A 16,436-nucleotide genomic window follows, 5' to 3' on the forward strand; every position below is an offset into this window, starting at 1 on the left:
TTCAGATCTAGATTACATTAGATAACATTCAGCTATCTGTAACCTGACTGACCAAGTCAACATGGCCAACTGTGCCAGCTTGAGCCTGACCACCTCAATGAACTAAGCTAGGCTAACGGTGGGTGTGTCAGACTGAGTTACTGCATGCACAGAGAAGAGAAGGGTATGTATCATCTTATCTAACTCTGGCGGAGATGGCGAATAAGCTTATTTCCCAAAATGTTGGCGTATTGCATTAAAACAATGCTGTGAAACGTTTTGCCACATTTTGAGGAATGTGTTTATCTGGCAACTAGTTTTGGTATCATCTTCAAATTCATTTTGATGGTAGGCTTATGCCAGAGGTGTTACTATGATGGCATCTTTAGGTGGGCATTTGGATTATTATCCAAAGATTATTAGGGTGGGCAATATAAAGAAATGTCTTGTTTGCCTATTAACAAATTACTGTTGGCTGAGATGGGATATCCATATCCATCAGAGGCAAATACAGCAGAGCTGGAGGACAATGTGTCAGGGTTTTGTGGCAGTAATGCTGCTTGGTGTCGGTAATGTTAGATGTGCTCAACAGTGAAGGCATACTGGGGTTGAGGGTGCCTGTGTTTTACTGAGCCACCCATCCATGCTGGAAGATTTACAATCTTAAAACAAATGTGTTGTTTATAACACATCTCTATGTCAAGATATGGACAACACAGTTGTGTTGTTTCTAATATTGCTTTTCTTATTTGTTTTATGAGTGTACACAGTATGTGTTGAAAATAACACAACTTTAACTTCATATGGGATGGTCATTTTTAGACTTTGCCCCCTCAAAATGGCACTGTGCCTACTTCAGAGGCCACTGTTCCCACCTAGTTTGGCCTACCATCAAATGTTTGGTCTCTTTAGAAAGCTAAGACCTTGTAGTTTCTTAGGGAACTATAAGAATAGCTGTGGAAAGTACTGGGACAGAGGTACAGAGGCTAGAATACTGTTTATATTTCTGCCGGATAACAAGCACCTCTGAACTGACCACATTTCAGACTTCTGGGTCACTTGAGATGACTTAGAAACACAACTGAGCCCTAGCACCAGGTCTTGTGAAGCTGTGTGCAAAAAATATAGAATAAAAAATGAGTGCTTTGGACCATCATTTGCCAAGGTATGCTCATGCGTTTTGTAAAATGCCATATGGAAACTCCCCATAGGACTTTTGGGTTCCCAAAATGCATACTGACAATATTACTGTGTGGCAACCTCTTGGTGTAGAAGCATAATCCTGGTCTCAAATGAAAGGTAACACTGAGATTTCTTGTAGAGTATTTGGATTGTATGTCAGGGGTTCTGTTCCATAACTGCTTCAACACATCTCTATGTCCAGATAGGGACAAGGGTTTGTGTTCATTTTGTGTACTTAGCTAACTGTAAAACTTATCATGTTAGCCATCTATTTGTAACCAACAAGCCCAAATCCATAGACTACCAACAAATCAGCTACGGCTATGTTGGGTTTTATTCTTTGTTCCATTTGACAGTGGAAAGATCTAGTGAGATGATTTGAAGTCTAATGTCTGCCAGTATAACAATTTGATTGACAGGTCACCATACATACAACCATTACTTCTTAGTAGGTGGAATCATTAGTTGGAAATTGTGCTGTTATTCATGATTTGTATTATGAAAGGAGCATCACGATTTCAGCTTCATAATTGGGTGTGAAATCCTTTGACATATTTCATTGTATGTACAGTATTTACTATAAGCATTCACACCTGCATTGGGAAGACCTGGGATTTTGACGTGCATTGGCAAAGTTTATATGAATATTGCCTCAAAATGTCACCTCAGATTGCATAAAATTAGTTGGATAGCTCTTCCTGTTCTGGTTTTATCTACTGTGAAAAAAAAGTGAAGTGAATCAGACTCACTGTGATTGCTATGCTGCTTGCACGTATCAGTATTTAGGCTTTTTTTTTAATTGGGAAAAGGACATGTGAAACTTCACTCCCACTGGTTAAAGGGCAAGTGGATCACAGTCTCCGGTCTGTCACTCTGGACATCTCTTGATCTCTGAGGCAGCAACATACAGCACAAGATTGGACCGGATAACTTTTTTATTTCTTGGATTTTATTTTTAAATATGAAACATTTTGATTATAAGGCGTTTTATGTGTGGTTATAATAATGCAATCTTACACTGAAGATAATTAATTTTTTACTGTGGAGCTGGTGAACCTTCAGCTGACTTCATAGCATGTATGAGGACAGTGTGAAGGTCACCTTTGACCAGGTGCTGGACCAGTTGAGATGGGTGCTGCAGGTGGCTTCACCTTGGGAGCTTCACTCCCTGTTTCAGAAGATGTTGGAGACACAGGTCTTCCCCAATTACCACTACCTGTCACTGAGCGAGGAGGCGCACTGCCTGTCGGAGAGTGCCGGTGCCGGCGATACGGACCAGGAGGACCTGGCACGCAGAATGGCACTGCCCATGTGGCAGAGATGGGATACCTGCCAGGGGATTTTACAGTCAATGTTTATCCAGGAAGCAGACTCCAGTTTGGAATTTACCTCTACCTCCTGTGAGTCAGGTGAGGTATTAGTTGGCTCTGACCTCATTTTTAGGGTTGGAATCACATTCTTCTTTTCTTTCTGTCTTTCTTCTTGTTTCTTTGTTTTTTTTTACTTGAGGCCATTTTTTCTGAGCTTTCTGCTTTAGTTGGTGGAGGAATGCGTATGTGTTATCAAATCACCCAGATAATAAATACTGTTTTCTGATTGGCTGGTAGGGGGTGTATTAATTCTGACACCTGAAGTAGATGTGGTAAAAAAAACAATAATCACCGTTCCATATCAATGTTCATTTGAATGTTGAGGGTTGAGCCTGAAAGCAGGCCAGAAACAGGCTTCACAACAATGGACTCAACTGTGAACAAGCTGTTATTTCATGTCAGGACCAAAGAAAGTACTACAACAAACTGAACAAATCAGCTTCTTTTTAAACTGAACTCTTGTTTCGTTTGCGTGCTATAAAGGCATGTCTATTGCCTATATACATAGTGGCAACTGGGGGATAAGCGGAATAAAACATCCGCCGAGGTGTATTGATATACGGAATTAATGGACTCAGCGGCGGAAACTCCACCCCGCTGCACATTGTGGCATTCTTTGCATCCACCTTGTCCATTAATTCCATATATCGGGACACCTCGGTGGCCGTATCCCTTGATTCAGAGTGATTAAAAGTGTATGAAGGCCATAACATAACTGCCTTACTTTTCTTCATTAGTAATCTATTTATTCATTCCTGTTGTAACTTGACTGAACGAATGAAAAGGGCACATTGGCACATAACTTGGCTGGGGATTTCAGCCTTTGTCAGCCTGTCATGCACTCAAAAAAGTCAGAATATTACAGATTTTAACATAGCATGTATTGCAGATTCGTCTTCTCCAATCATCCAAGCTTCCTAGATATCGGCTACGGGCAGGGGGCTGCTAGAAAATTTGGGCCCTATGACAGACAATAAATCTGGGCCCCCCTGATAATATATGGTATTATCAGGGGCTCTCTGGGGGCCCCCTGTCAGTGCTGGGCCCTTAGTCCCCGCCGCTGGCCCCTGGGCACGGGACAGGAGTATGCTAGTCATACTAATGCAAGACATAATATGAACACATAATAAACACACACACACACAAACCAAAACAACGTAAATCTTCAAACTCCAAACTCCGTCTCTTGTGATGGTAGCCCGAAGTGTAGGCCTACATTAGTGTCATGAAAATATATGCCAAACATTATGGCTGCTACAGTTTTAGTACACATAACACTGTGCCAATCTTCTTATGCAGCAGGTGCAATTTCCAAATGCAGTAGGCCTATCTCAAAATCACTCTAGAAACTTTTGTTTTATACAAAAGTTATATAATATAAATATTAAAAACAAAAGTTTTTGGAGTGTGACCTTTTTTGATCAGCACTAGGGAGACTCAGTAGGCTAGGCTAATGATCAGTGTAGGAGTATGGTGGTGTGCACTGATTTAGGCATTTCTTGTAAGGGCTGCCATTTCCGAGTTTCAGTGTTATTATGTAAGGCAAAGGGTAGTGCACAGACCAGGGTAGCCAAACAAAATAAAATACCATCCCCTCAGGGTGTGGTAGGATGACATTCCTTTCGCTGTATACAGTAGATGCCTTTTAGTATCAGGAATTCAGTTCTGTATGTCCGGGGGAGAATCTGAAAGTTTTGAAAAATTTGACTTGTCGGGGTAATTGTTGAATATGTCTAGTTTCCCCTGTTGGTAGCAGATAGACCTATATTCTCAGAAAAAAATATCGGCACAATGGTTGATTTCTTTTTGACTGATTAAGTTAGCACTAAAATAGCTAGGCTATTAATATCGCAAATCGCAACAGGCCACTTACGCATTTCCCATACATCTGTTAATTTAGCCTATGGTGATGAAAGAAGTTGGTGTGCTGATATAGCCTACAGACGCATGCAAATATTTTGAAACTAGCCTACATGTCAAAATAACGAGCAAATAACATGAAAATGGTATTCATCCTTCATTAGTAGTTTTTGTGTATAACATTATTTTCCTCAAACATTAGTCGTCGAAGTGAAAGTGAAACAAGCCAAGCACAGAAGTCGTTTGAGGACATAGGCTACCCAGCGCTTTTCATTTGCGCTCTGAATGGCAAGCAAGCACAGCTAACATCAAGTTCACAAATGCAAGACCTACTGCAAATAACACTATTATGATATGGAGTGCAACGTCGACCAAGGTAACTTTTCTTTTAATGTGTTAGTACTATTGGCGTTTGATGAGATGATTGTGACTGAAAACTTCTGCGCATTGTGTAGTCTAAAAAGGAAAATGGGGACTTAATTAACAAAATATAATTTTATGGTAAGTAGGCCTATACATCCCAGTTATCAAATTATTTGTCATGATGACAGTGCGTCTAAAGTGCCTTGGGAATTATATTTAATAATGGTAGGCAAACTGTAGGTATTGCAGGGGAATACCAGCCTCGAAGCCTAATGTGCGCAACTGCACCCTGCACCATCTTCTGTTTATTTCTGGACACATTCGGTTTTTTTTTTTCGCATAACATTTTAATGTAAAGCGACCTTGAGTTTCAGAAGGGCAATACTGTATATATAATTTAAACTTCGGCTCCCGAAACGACTCCCTCGAGTTCCATGTGCGTTATTTTCTACAATCACCATGCTTGTTGTTGATTTCCAATACGCCCCCCACGACCACCATCAATGTTCCGTTGTAGGCCTATCATCCGGTGACAAATGAAATTATTATTTTCGTTTTTAAATCAGAAGTTACTGACTGAACTGTGTTATGCCATAGGTAACTTTTGGGACTCTTGGAACGTGGACACAATAGAGTGTAACGTTAAAGGTTAGTCATCTTGTGACCTTGGAGATGCCTAGAAAATAAAAAATCTATATTGTTCTTTGACACTCAAGTGCGACCTATATAAGATGTCCCCCTCTGTTCTTTTGTAGAGAACACAGACCTTCTCAATGATGAGGATGTTGATGGTTTTGGTAAGTTTACTTGGTACAAGTGAAAGTGTTTGTCAGGGCGAAACATCATGATTTATCCACACCTTTCATGTTGTGTCTTTGACCTCACTGGGATTCGGCTAAGTGTCTCGTTTTGTACTTTCTTGTTTTGAGATGAGGAGAGCGCCCTCGTCTCTCTCTTCAGCAATACAGATTGCTTCCTGGATCATGTCAGCAGTGATCAAGACCATGGCACTCAAGGAGACACAGGTAGCCACATCCGCTTGCCATCAGGGAAACATAACTGGGCCATGTAGTGTTTTGTGCTGCATGTGAAGTAGAAACAGGAAGCATACCTAGGATGAATACAGACCTTGTATTAATGTGATTAGGGTGATTTTATCTCGGACCCTCTGTCTATTATCATGGCAGTTTTATTCAGTGAGTCTGACTGGAGAGAACTTAATGTAAGGCTGTGGTGTCATTGTTGATTTGTTTTCTTATCATATTTTATGCAATACACACAACATCTGCTGTCCTGAAGAGCACTGTTTTCATTTCATGCACTGGGAAGCCTATTTAAGTGACAGATTAAAAAAGTGTACTTGCAGCAAACTTAAGAAGAGTTTGTAAACAGGCCATAATATATTTCCCATAATTTTGGGGGGCTGATTACGGATAATTATGTTTTTAAAGCTTAATTTTTAACCTTGTTATTTAGCATCATAGCATAGGTTTTGAAGATAAGACACTAGTTGAACAGGGTAAATGAATGTAACCATAAATCATCTTTTGCCATGTTTTGCTTTGTATCCTGGTAAGCATGGTAAAGTCGGTTGCAGAAATCACTCTCAATGGAAGAGGTCCCAGATGGATGTGAGTGAAGCTAGGCGGAGCTATAGCGGAACGAAATTCATCTGGCTAGGGTCAGGTTACAAAGAAGCAGCTCTCGAAATTAAATTCATACTGATGTTTTACTTAGAGCAACCAATATGACAAACCACCATGACCATGAATTTGTATATTGCCTGCACAAATTTCCATAATATCCTTTAATTATATTTTCATTATGTGGGGTGCCAACTTCACAGAGGTTGTTTACCATTCTCTACCACACTCTGGACTGACTGGGTGAATATGCAGTTAAAATAGTCCATCTTTAGTTTTTCAGCTGCTTCTTGATCAGTTTCTTCTTAATCTTAATCTTCTTAAATTGGAATATGTAAGTCACTTTGGATAAAAGCGCCTGCTAAATGAATAAAGGTTAATGATGTAATTGTAATCACTTGTCCATATAATATAACATCTTTTCTTCAGAAGAGGTGGAGTTGACCTTAATGGAGACAGTCTGTTTCCCTCCAGTCTCGGAAAGCGCAACAGAAAAAGGTAAAAGGAACATAGCATTTCTTTCTTAATGATGTGTTTTTGTCTGCTGTATTACAATATATTGCACCTATCGTGGCTACTTTATGGTTATGGTTCCTAGCATACACTGCATTGTACAATATTAACAATAAACATTATCTTTAAACATTTACAGTGAAAGTAGCCAGAGAATAAAGTAAGGGAATACAAGTGAAGAGTGACTGTGGTTTCTGCTTCATGGTGTAGGTGAGGCTATGCTTCCACCACTACTAGAGCAGCCAGACTATTTTGGGCACGGCATGGGACCAGAGAAAGGTAAGAAAGATGAAGTGCAACCAGAACAGAAATAACTAAACCTTCACCTGCAAAGAGTCAACACAGAAAGCAGACGCAGACAGTGCCGCCGCTACCACCATGGGCATCACACACTGTGCGTAGGGCACCAAGGGACAGAGGGGGCACCACAATGTAGCCAATAAATAACTTTACTGTAAACTGATTTTTAATCTCCTTAGAGAATGTTTACAATGGCAATATACACCAACAGCATGCTACATAACAATTATACTTTTCGGGTTCTCTCTCAATCTCCATTAAGATCTAACTTGAAAGTTATGCTACTCCATTAATTGGGAACACGTCTGAGCACACATGAGAGGGAAATCATGAAGGCAACAAAGACGAGGCTGGAGGAGATTGCGCAGTTATCCAGTTCCCTCTAGCCTACTGGCCCGTTATAAACTGTGAGAGGCAGGGCATTTCGACACTTTGGCTGCACTCACTGTGATTTGGAAAATATAATTTGGTCTTTGCCTTTGTGTAATGGGACTGGTGCAGAGGGCGGTGGTTTACAGCTGCCTAAAAAGATAATTTTTTTTAATCCTATTTAATCCATGATTGTCCTATTTTAATCCTATTTTAACTCCTTAATCCATGGTTAATAACATCATGACACAACTTTCTTGTAAAGGCTGACTGTAAATTATTATTATTATTATTATTATTATTAATAATAATAATAATTATAAGAAGTACATTTCAGCGGCATTTTGCCTATATTTCGATAGAACAGTGAAGAATGACAGGAAATTAATGGGATCAGGAAATGACCTCATGTACAAAGACTTGCGTGTATTTCATACTAAAACATTGCGTACAGTGCAAACCTGAAAAGTAGCGTAGCCTACACACAAAAAAATTCCTGATGTATGAAACTGTGCGTATGCAGCATTCATGGGCGTAGATTTGCGTGGGGTCCGAAGGACATGTCCACACTGGCGCCTTGATGCAGGGGCTTACCTGGGCTTCAGAGTGTGTGTGTGCGGCTGCACAGAAAGTAGCCTACTGGTGCTGAAAAGGTGAATAGATTGTAGAATAGCCAAAGAAGATGTAGCATTGTTATAAAACCTTTAAAATCTCTAAACAATCACAAGTAGGGCAGTTCATCACAGTTCATCCATTGCAACTGGATTGATGAAAGGTCACTTACACCTGTAGGCTACATTGTATTTGGGAAAAGCAAAAGGTATCAGCATAATGTTATTTATTTATTTATACAGGACAAAGGTCCTTTTTGGATGGATGGATTTTTTGTGAATGTTTCTTCTTCTACGAGATTTTTTAAGATTTTAGTCATCTTTAGTTCATGTAATACTTTATTGTCAATGCACAAATTAAGTAACAGTAGTCTGAAACGTTATTGTTAATGCACAAATTAAGTAACAGTAGTCTGAAACGAAATGCTGTTTTACATCTAACCAGTGGTGCAAATAACTGTCCAAATGGGCCTTGATGAAATGCGTCGCTAGACTGTTCATACACATTTTAACGGGCCAAAGTTGAAGAGCTGTTGTCCGTTATTGTTCGTGCAAATATAGGCTGATTCATGTTCCCTTGCATTGTGTAACTGAGGTCCATGGCTAGTCTGGCTTTCACCAGACCAAGCTCAATCTTTTAAGAAATCAAAAAATAAATAGTGGGCAGAACAGGCCGGGTTCACCCAGCCTAGTCCATATAGGCACCCGATATTGTTTAATTTTCCGATTGAGATATCCATGCTCTGGCTATTCTAAATGCAAAAATGCATCAGGGAGTTATGACAAAACTGTAACTAACAAACTAGATCCTAATAGAAAGCTGTTAGCTTCCCTAAGCTACAGGTAGGCTTATAAGGTAGGCCTATTTACAACATAAATTGTCAATAGGCTATGCTGGCGACACAAATAAAATCTCCTTGGCTTACTTTTACAGTTTCAAGCGGTCTTAAACTGCCATATCGTGGGCTTAAAAGTTGTAATAAAAATTCACGCAGCTCCATGAGTCAAGGAAAAGCCGCCAATGAAGTAGCCACTTCTAAATGGGACCCACTACTACACAGTAGCTTAAGGTGTGTTGCTAAAGCAGCCATAATGAAATGAAGGTGTCATACTTCACACACAATCGCTTTTAATTTCACAGACTACAACTAAGCTGGAAATGAAAGCACATCGATTCCCCTCTCACACCCTGCACGCACTTAAAACAAAAAAAAGGGCGCCTCAGTCTCACGCGATGTATAGGCAAAACTGTATCAGACCGGTGTAACGCTGGTAAATCTTCCATTGCACAGAATGATTTTTGTAGCACGCGGCAACAAATGACAGTCGAAAAGATACAATTACAGTGCTGCTATCAATTTGCTTGGTATAACCGCATTTATAGTTTTCTACAAATGCAATCAATCAAATTGGCCTCCATCACTCAACCAACGCTTAACGGTAACATTAGGGTCCATATTGATATTATAAGATTAACGCATTCCTGCAGTAAAAACCAAGCATGTCCGATAAACATCCTCAGATTTATTTCGGCTTCAAGAAGAAATGGGAATTACATTTCATGTGAACATTGTCCTATCCTTATTAGACGCTCTCTGCGGTAAACTACAGTCCTTGTAGGAAGCGTCCATTGTTTTTCCAACCCACTTTTAACTTCCAACAAAATTACGTCTCACTGCAACGATGCGCCATCTAGTGGACAAACGACTACTTATCGCCAATACTGGAAATGCAGCCATGCTGATGATGATGAATATTTATTTTGGCTTTCTTTTAATCATACTGAATTTGTAATTATGTATCGGCCGTTCTAATACCGATGGTATGTGGGTGCCTGTGTGTGTGTGCATGTGTATATGTGTGCACCGCCATCTACAGGCCAATGAGTGTACAGTCACTAAATGTACACATAACCTAATTTTTTTAGACCCCCCCCCATGGATGAAATTCTAAGAAACTTGGCATACCCCCAGAGAATGCCAGGTCAATCATACACATAAAATTTGGTGCAGTTCTGAACATCTTAACTGAAGATAGGGGCGATGAAAGCAGAATAATAATTAATATTTTTCTGCAAATCACAAATGAGTGATTATGGGCCAGGTTGATGTGGGCCCTTGAGACCAACATACCATAAAAGATTCTTCATCCTCAGTGCGGGGGGCAGTCTTGGGGCCCAATGGGAGGGCGAAATCTAGTGGGGCTACATACCCACCAAATGTCATGTGCCCCGTGGTTCGGTGTCCCGGTATCGTTGACCAAAAATTCAGGAAGTAGATGAGATGAAAAAAAAAAAAAAAAAAAAAATTTGACAATCCCTATATGACCTTGAGCTTGATCATACTGCTCTTACATCCATGCAGAGGCCCCCTTTGTCTTCTCCAATTCTAAAGTGTAACAAAATGTAACAAAACGTAATAAATCCTGTAGAGGAGCTAGAGGAGAGGCTGAAACTGACTGACAAACTTATACAAACTCCTGGGGAACCCCCCGACACGACAAACACGCACTTTTAAAAAAGCTTTTAAACGTCCATATGTGTAGCCTACCCATCTTTTAACTTACATGTGTTGTAAAAGTTCAACGCTTGTTTTCGTGCAGTAGGCTAGCCTTTTTGATAAGCGATGTCATGGGTAGGCTGACGTGATTCGAGGGCATTCTGTTCCTGTTTGTGTAAAGGTTTTAGGCTACATAGGCTGAATAATAGGCTACACTTCATATTATTAACCAAAAGCGCACGCTATGTGTCGAGTCAGATCAGCGGTCGGGTATCATTTAATCATAATTAATATTTGGCGCCGGGGGGGGGGCTTAAAAAACATATAGCCCAGGGGCCTCGGGTAGCCTGGGTGTTCCCATGCTGCCTTGCCATATTTATGGTACAGGGAATGAGTAAATCGGTCATTTTTGACCGGAACAGTGTTAGAAGGTTAAAGGAGAATTCCGGTGTGATATTGACCTAAAGTGTATTGAAACATGATACCGAGTGTGAACGTATGTCTCATAGCCCATCTCGCTTGTCCCCTGCACTCCAAAATCTGGCGCTTAGTTAGCCGATACTACCAACAGCTTTTTTTCAATAGTGGTGCTTCGCATCGGGCTAGCCATGCAAATAAATCACTGTTTTACACCCATTTACGAGGCTCAATGTATCTCCACACTTCATTGGTAGACTTCCGAGGGCCCTGACATTTAAAAAACGAGACATTGAGAACTTTGAAAAAAAAGCACTGGTAGTTTACTTACAAGACGATTTATACAGACAGTATCTTCACTAAGTTTAGCGCTTGCAGCCATCTTGAATTTAGTCAACATAAGTCGAAAGCAACGAGTAAGAATGAACAGGTATGATAAAGGGATCAAATTCCAAAAATAATTCAGTGGAAATGCATGGATTCCAGTTGCTGCTACTGGAAGAAACTGGAATCCATGTATTTCCACTGAATTATTTTTGGAATATAAAAATCGTGTCACTGACGTATGACTTACGTTTGACTTTGAAAGCCTCGGTTCCACGCCAGACAAGCCGGAGTACAAAATAAACTTGGTGTACACCTTCATTAATGAACTGGAGGGTCATACTATCACGACATTCTACTGAAATAGGGAGGAGGGTTTGGAGATCATGATACCATGTCCGAAATGTGCATCCATTGCCAGTGTTGTGCGTGAACGAGTTCAAAAGAACGCGTTCATTGAACACGCTCATTTTTTCGTGAACGTTGAACTGAACGCAACACATTTTTTAATAAAGAACATGAACGTGAATTAGTTCACATTATGTGTCATGAACGGCAGACATCACTGTAAATGAACGTTGGAATTTGTTAACTGAGTGACATCTGTTTGAAACGCAACGAGAGAAAGTTCCTCCCTGTATTCTCGCTGGTGCCGCTTAAATCATGTATCACCAGACAGAAATGGTTTTGACATTGTGTGCGCAATGCATTGCGGGCAACGTAGTGTCCGGCTGAGAATAGTTGAATAGCATACCAGAGAGGGTTAAAGGATCTTTGAGCATACTGGCTTCCGCACAACGTTACCAGTGATGAATTGCAGCAGAGCGGGGTAGGCATAGCAACGCCGCATAGCAGGCAACGACGAGAGCGCCGAGGGCTGGATTTCATTGCACTAAGTATAGAACTGGTCTAGCTTGTCTGTACTGCTGCCAGTTTTATCACCTGGTAAGAAACCCACAATTGCAGTGTCATGAGCAAATGTCTAATGAGCAGCTTCAAAGAACGTATAGTGATTTCTAGCTCGTAGTGTGAAAAAAGTATTTTTTTTAAATATCTCACGAAAAAATTAAAATGAACTGAACTTTGAACTAGTTCAGAATTAAAATTGTGAACTTTGAACGTGAACTGTTCACTTTGAGCATGTATGAACTGAACTTGAACTAGTTCAGAAAAGCTGTGAACTGGCACAACACTGTCCATTGCTCAGAAAAATAAGGCTTTGACAAATTCTGGGAAATTCTTGGATTCTGCCATAGATCTCAATGTTAAAAAGAGAGCCCCATCACTGCATAAATGTGCGGGGGCGTGTACTGCTACCCTATTTGCATAAATTTCCAGGGAAAGGAAATGGCCACTCATGAAGTATCTTCGTAATCAACCATCTTTGCTATAATGCTGTCGATTAGAAGTTTTGGCACACTTGGCTGCAAAGATCTTAGCCCTATAATCTTTGCTTGGCTGTCGATTCGAGGATGTCGGGCATGAAAAGAAAGGTGGAGGACATCAGAAGTTATTTCAAGAAACAAAGTGTAGCCCTAAGTCATAATATTATGCACTAGTTATGAATGCCAGGTAGGCTGGTAGGCTACACATTTAGTTGACAGTGCTATATGTGTATAGCCTATTAAATGGACGTTGGAATCAACCAAATACCAGCTAGTTCAGCTATATTGCGCTAGCAGATTTGTGTACTATGACAATGGTTACTAAGGAAAGGAAATGCATGCGTTTAACCAGCAATGCAATGTTTGCTAAAATTAATGAAAATGGCACGAGGATGTCAGTGAAAACAAATGCATTTATATGGTCTTGACGTGCTGGAGATAGAAAAAGCAACCCAGCCGCTCCCTTTATCAGACAGCGTTGGTGTGGCAGGGTCACAGCAGCAGGTGAACTTGAATAAGGACATGGTGTTTTTTTTAGTGTTAGCTAGTTATAGGCTAGGTATAGACCTAGTGAATATTACTGGTCTTCTTCGAGATTTGAGTCGTGCTATGTCACTGCTCATGACATCAATATTTTATTTATAAAGTGACAGAGGAACCCGGCCAGGTTGTTGCTCAGATAGGGGAGATTCAGGGCTACAGGTACATTTGACATGGTGTTTTGAGTAAATGTTTTACTGCATATGCATCAGTAGGTAGCCTAATGCATCATACAAAGTTAAAGTCAGGCACGCATCATATATATATATATTTTTTTTTTTTTTTTTTTTTTTTTTTTTTTTTTTTTTTGGGGTCGAGTAGTGTCGAGATAAAAAAAAATACAGTCAATGTTTGAGATTACCAAATTGGTTACGGAGTATGTTTTTCAGCGGGATATTTCCTGTTGACCTTGAGTTCCGAGCTGGTTAGCGATAGCAGCATTCGTTGTTTGCTCAAGTAGTGTTGGTAGTCAGAGAGGACTGGGCATACATCACTCGACAGAGGAACTAGTGGATCCTTCTTTCCATAACTATCAGGAAAAGATGTGAAGGAGGGAGAGAGAGCAGATAACCCTTCTCCTGAAAAAGATTTTCGCTGGTATTTTTTTTATTGTGGCCTGCTGGTGTCTGTCCAGTAATAAACTCAAACCCTTGTGTGTATTCACACCAAATTGGCCTATAAGTTCCAAACTCTGCACAGTATCCCATTAACTGCATGACAAGTTGGTGAAGTTTGTAAACACGTTATCAAAATCAACTTAATGCAGAACTATATGCAGGCACACACCTTTTGTTTGAGCAGGAAAGAATAACATAGGCTACTTATTATGACCGCCGCGCAGCAAAGGTTTTTTTTTCTTTTTTTTCTTTCTTTCTTTATTTATTTATTTATAAATAAATAAATTTTACCCCCCCGGTAAAAAATGAAAATCAGTAGGATTAAAAGAAAGCCAAAATAAATATTCATCATCATCATCATGGCTGCATTTTCAGTATTGGCTTAGAAGTAGTCGCTTGTCCACTAGATGGCGATCGTTGCAGTGAGACGTAATTTTGTTGGAAGTTAAAAGTGGGTTGGAAAAAACAATGGCGCTTCATACAAGGACTGTAATTTACCGCGAGCCGAACATCTAATAAGGATAGGACGATGTTCACATGAAGTGTAATTCCCATTTCTTCTTGAAGCGAAATAAATCTGAGGATGTTTATCGGACATGCTTGGTTTTACTGCAGGTACGTTAATCTTGTAATATCAATAAGGACCTAGGTAATGTTACCGTTAGCGTTGGTTGAGTGATGGAGGCATTTGATTTATTGCATTTGTAGAAAACTATAAATGCGGTTATACCAAGCAAATGTATAGCAGCACTGTTTGTATCTTTCGACTGTCATTTATTGCACGTGCTACAAAATCATTCTGTGCAATGGAAGATTTACCAACGCTACACCGGTCTGATACAGTTTTGCCTATACATGCGTGAGACTGAGACGCCTGTTTATTTTGTTTTAAGTGCGTGCAGGGTGTGAGAGGGAATCGATGTGCTTTGATTACAGCTTGGTAGTTGTAGTCTGTGAAATTAAAAAAGCACGTGTGTGAAGTATCCAAACAATGACACCTTCATTTCATTATGGCTGCTTTAGCAAAACACCTTAAGCTACTGTGTAGTGGGTCCCATTTAGAAGTGGCTACTTCATTCAAGCTTTCCTTGACTCATGGAGCTGCGTGAATGTTATTACAACTTTTCGCCACGATATGACAGTTTAAGTCCGCTTGATACTGTAAGGCGAAGCCATTGGTTTCAAAAGGAGATTTTATTTGTGTCCAGCATAGCCTATTGACAATTTATGTTGTAAATAGGCCTACCTTATAATCCTACCTGTAGCTTAGGGAAGCTAACAGCTTTCTATTAGGATCTAGTTTGTTAGTTACCGCTTTGTCATAACTCCCTGATGCATTTTTGCATTTAGAATAGCCAGAGCGTGTATATCTCAATCGAAAATTAAACAATATCGGGTGCCTATGGACTAGGCTGGGTGAACCCAGCCTGATCTGCCCGCTATTTATTTTTGATTTCTTAAAAGATTGAGCTTGGTCTGATGAAAGCCAGACTAGCCATGGACCTCAGTTAAACAATGCAAGGGAACATGAATCAGCCTATATTTGCACTAACAATAACGGACAAAAGCTCTTCAACTTTGGCCCGCTAAAATGTGTATGAACAGTCTAGCTAATGATTTCATCAAGGCCCATTTGGACATGTCAGTTATTTGCACCACTGGTTAGATGTAAAACAGCATTTCGTTTCAGACTAGGCTACTGTTACTTAATTTGTGCATTAACAATAACGTTTCAGACTACTGTTACTTAATTTGTGCATTGACAATAAAGTATTACATGAACTAAAGATGACAAATCTTATGTAGAAGAAGAAACATTCACAAAAATCCATCCATCCAAAATGACCTTTGTTTTTGATAGCTGTTGAAAACGGCATGGAACTGACAGAGATGTTTTTGTTTAAAAATACATAAAAAATAAATAATTTGCATCCAATTGCAATGGATGAACTGTGATGAACTGCCCTACTTGTGATTGTTTAGAGATTTTAAAGGTTTTATAACAATTCTACATCTTCTTTGGCTATTCTACAATCTATTCACCTTTTCAGCACCAGTAGGGTACTTTCTGTGCAGCCGCACACACACACTCAGGCATGCCAAACAAGCATACACAAAAGTTTCAAGAGTGGGGGATGGAGTAAAATATGGAGACAAATTGAAGTGTGATTTATTTTCGCGGAACGGATGTACAGGACTGAGCGGCGGTCATATTTTGTACCGCTATGCGGTACATCTAGTTTTTTTTAACATCTGTGGTTGCTGGTTATCAGCACACAATGTTAATTCACTAACTCAAGACTTCAAGGCCATCATGGATATAAAAAGTTTTTTGTAAACAACGAAAACAGAAAGGATGGAGTCAAACCTAGAGAAGTTATTTCAGATAGGAAAGAAGTGTGTGTGTGTGTGTGGGGGGTCTGTAGATGGGTGTGTGTACCATACTATTCATTCCTGTAGCTGCC

The 16,436-nt window shown here is 39.9% G+C and overlaps 1 protein-coding gene across 1 annotated transcript in view; it reads left to right on the plus strand.

The window, feature by feature from the left end:
• Positions 1 to 1,870: 1,870 nt before the first annotated feature.
• The window catches only part of ciita (class II, major histocompatibility complex, transactivator), a 35,431-nt gene continuing 20,865 nt past the window's right edge, over positions 1,871 to 16,436 (plus strand). The window contains exons 1-6 of the mRNA XM_048245698.1: positions 1,871 to 2,570; positions 5,352 to 5,402; positions 5,510 to 5,551; positions 5,684 to 5,779; positions 6,827 to 6,895; positions 7,121 to 7,189. Coding sequence (XP_048101655.1) covers positions 2,237 to 2,570; positions 5,352 to 5,402; positions 5,510 to 5,551; positions 5,684 to 5,779; positions 6,827 to 6,895; positions 7,121 to 7,189 — 661 coding nt within the window. The 5' untranslated portion in view covers positions 1,871 to 2,236. The remainder of the gene's footprint in view (positions 2,571 to 5,351; positions 5,403 to 5,509; positions 5,552 to 5,683; positions 5,780 to 6,826; positions 6,896 to 7,120; positions 7,190 to 16,436) is intronic.

Source organism: Alosa alosa, chromosome 6, assembly GCF_017589495.1.
Source record: "Alosa alosa isolate M-15738 ecotype Scorff River chromosome 6, AALO_Geno_1.1, whole genome shotgun sequence".
Taxonomy (NCBI): domain Eukaryota; kingdom Metazoa; phylum Chordata; class Actinopteri; order Clupeiformes; family Clupeidae; genus Alosa; species Alosa alosa.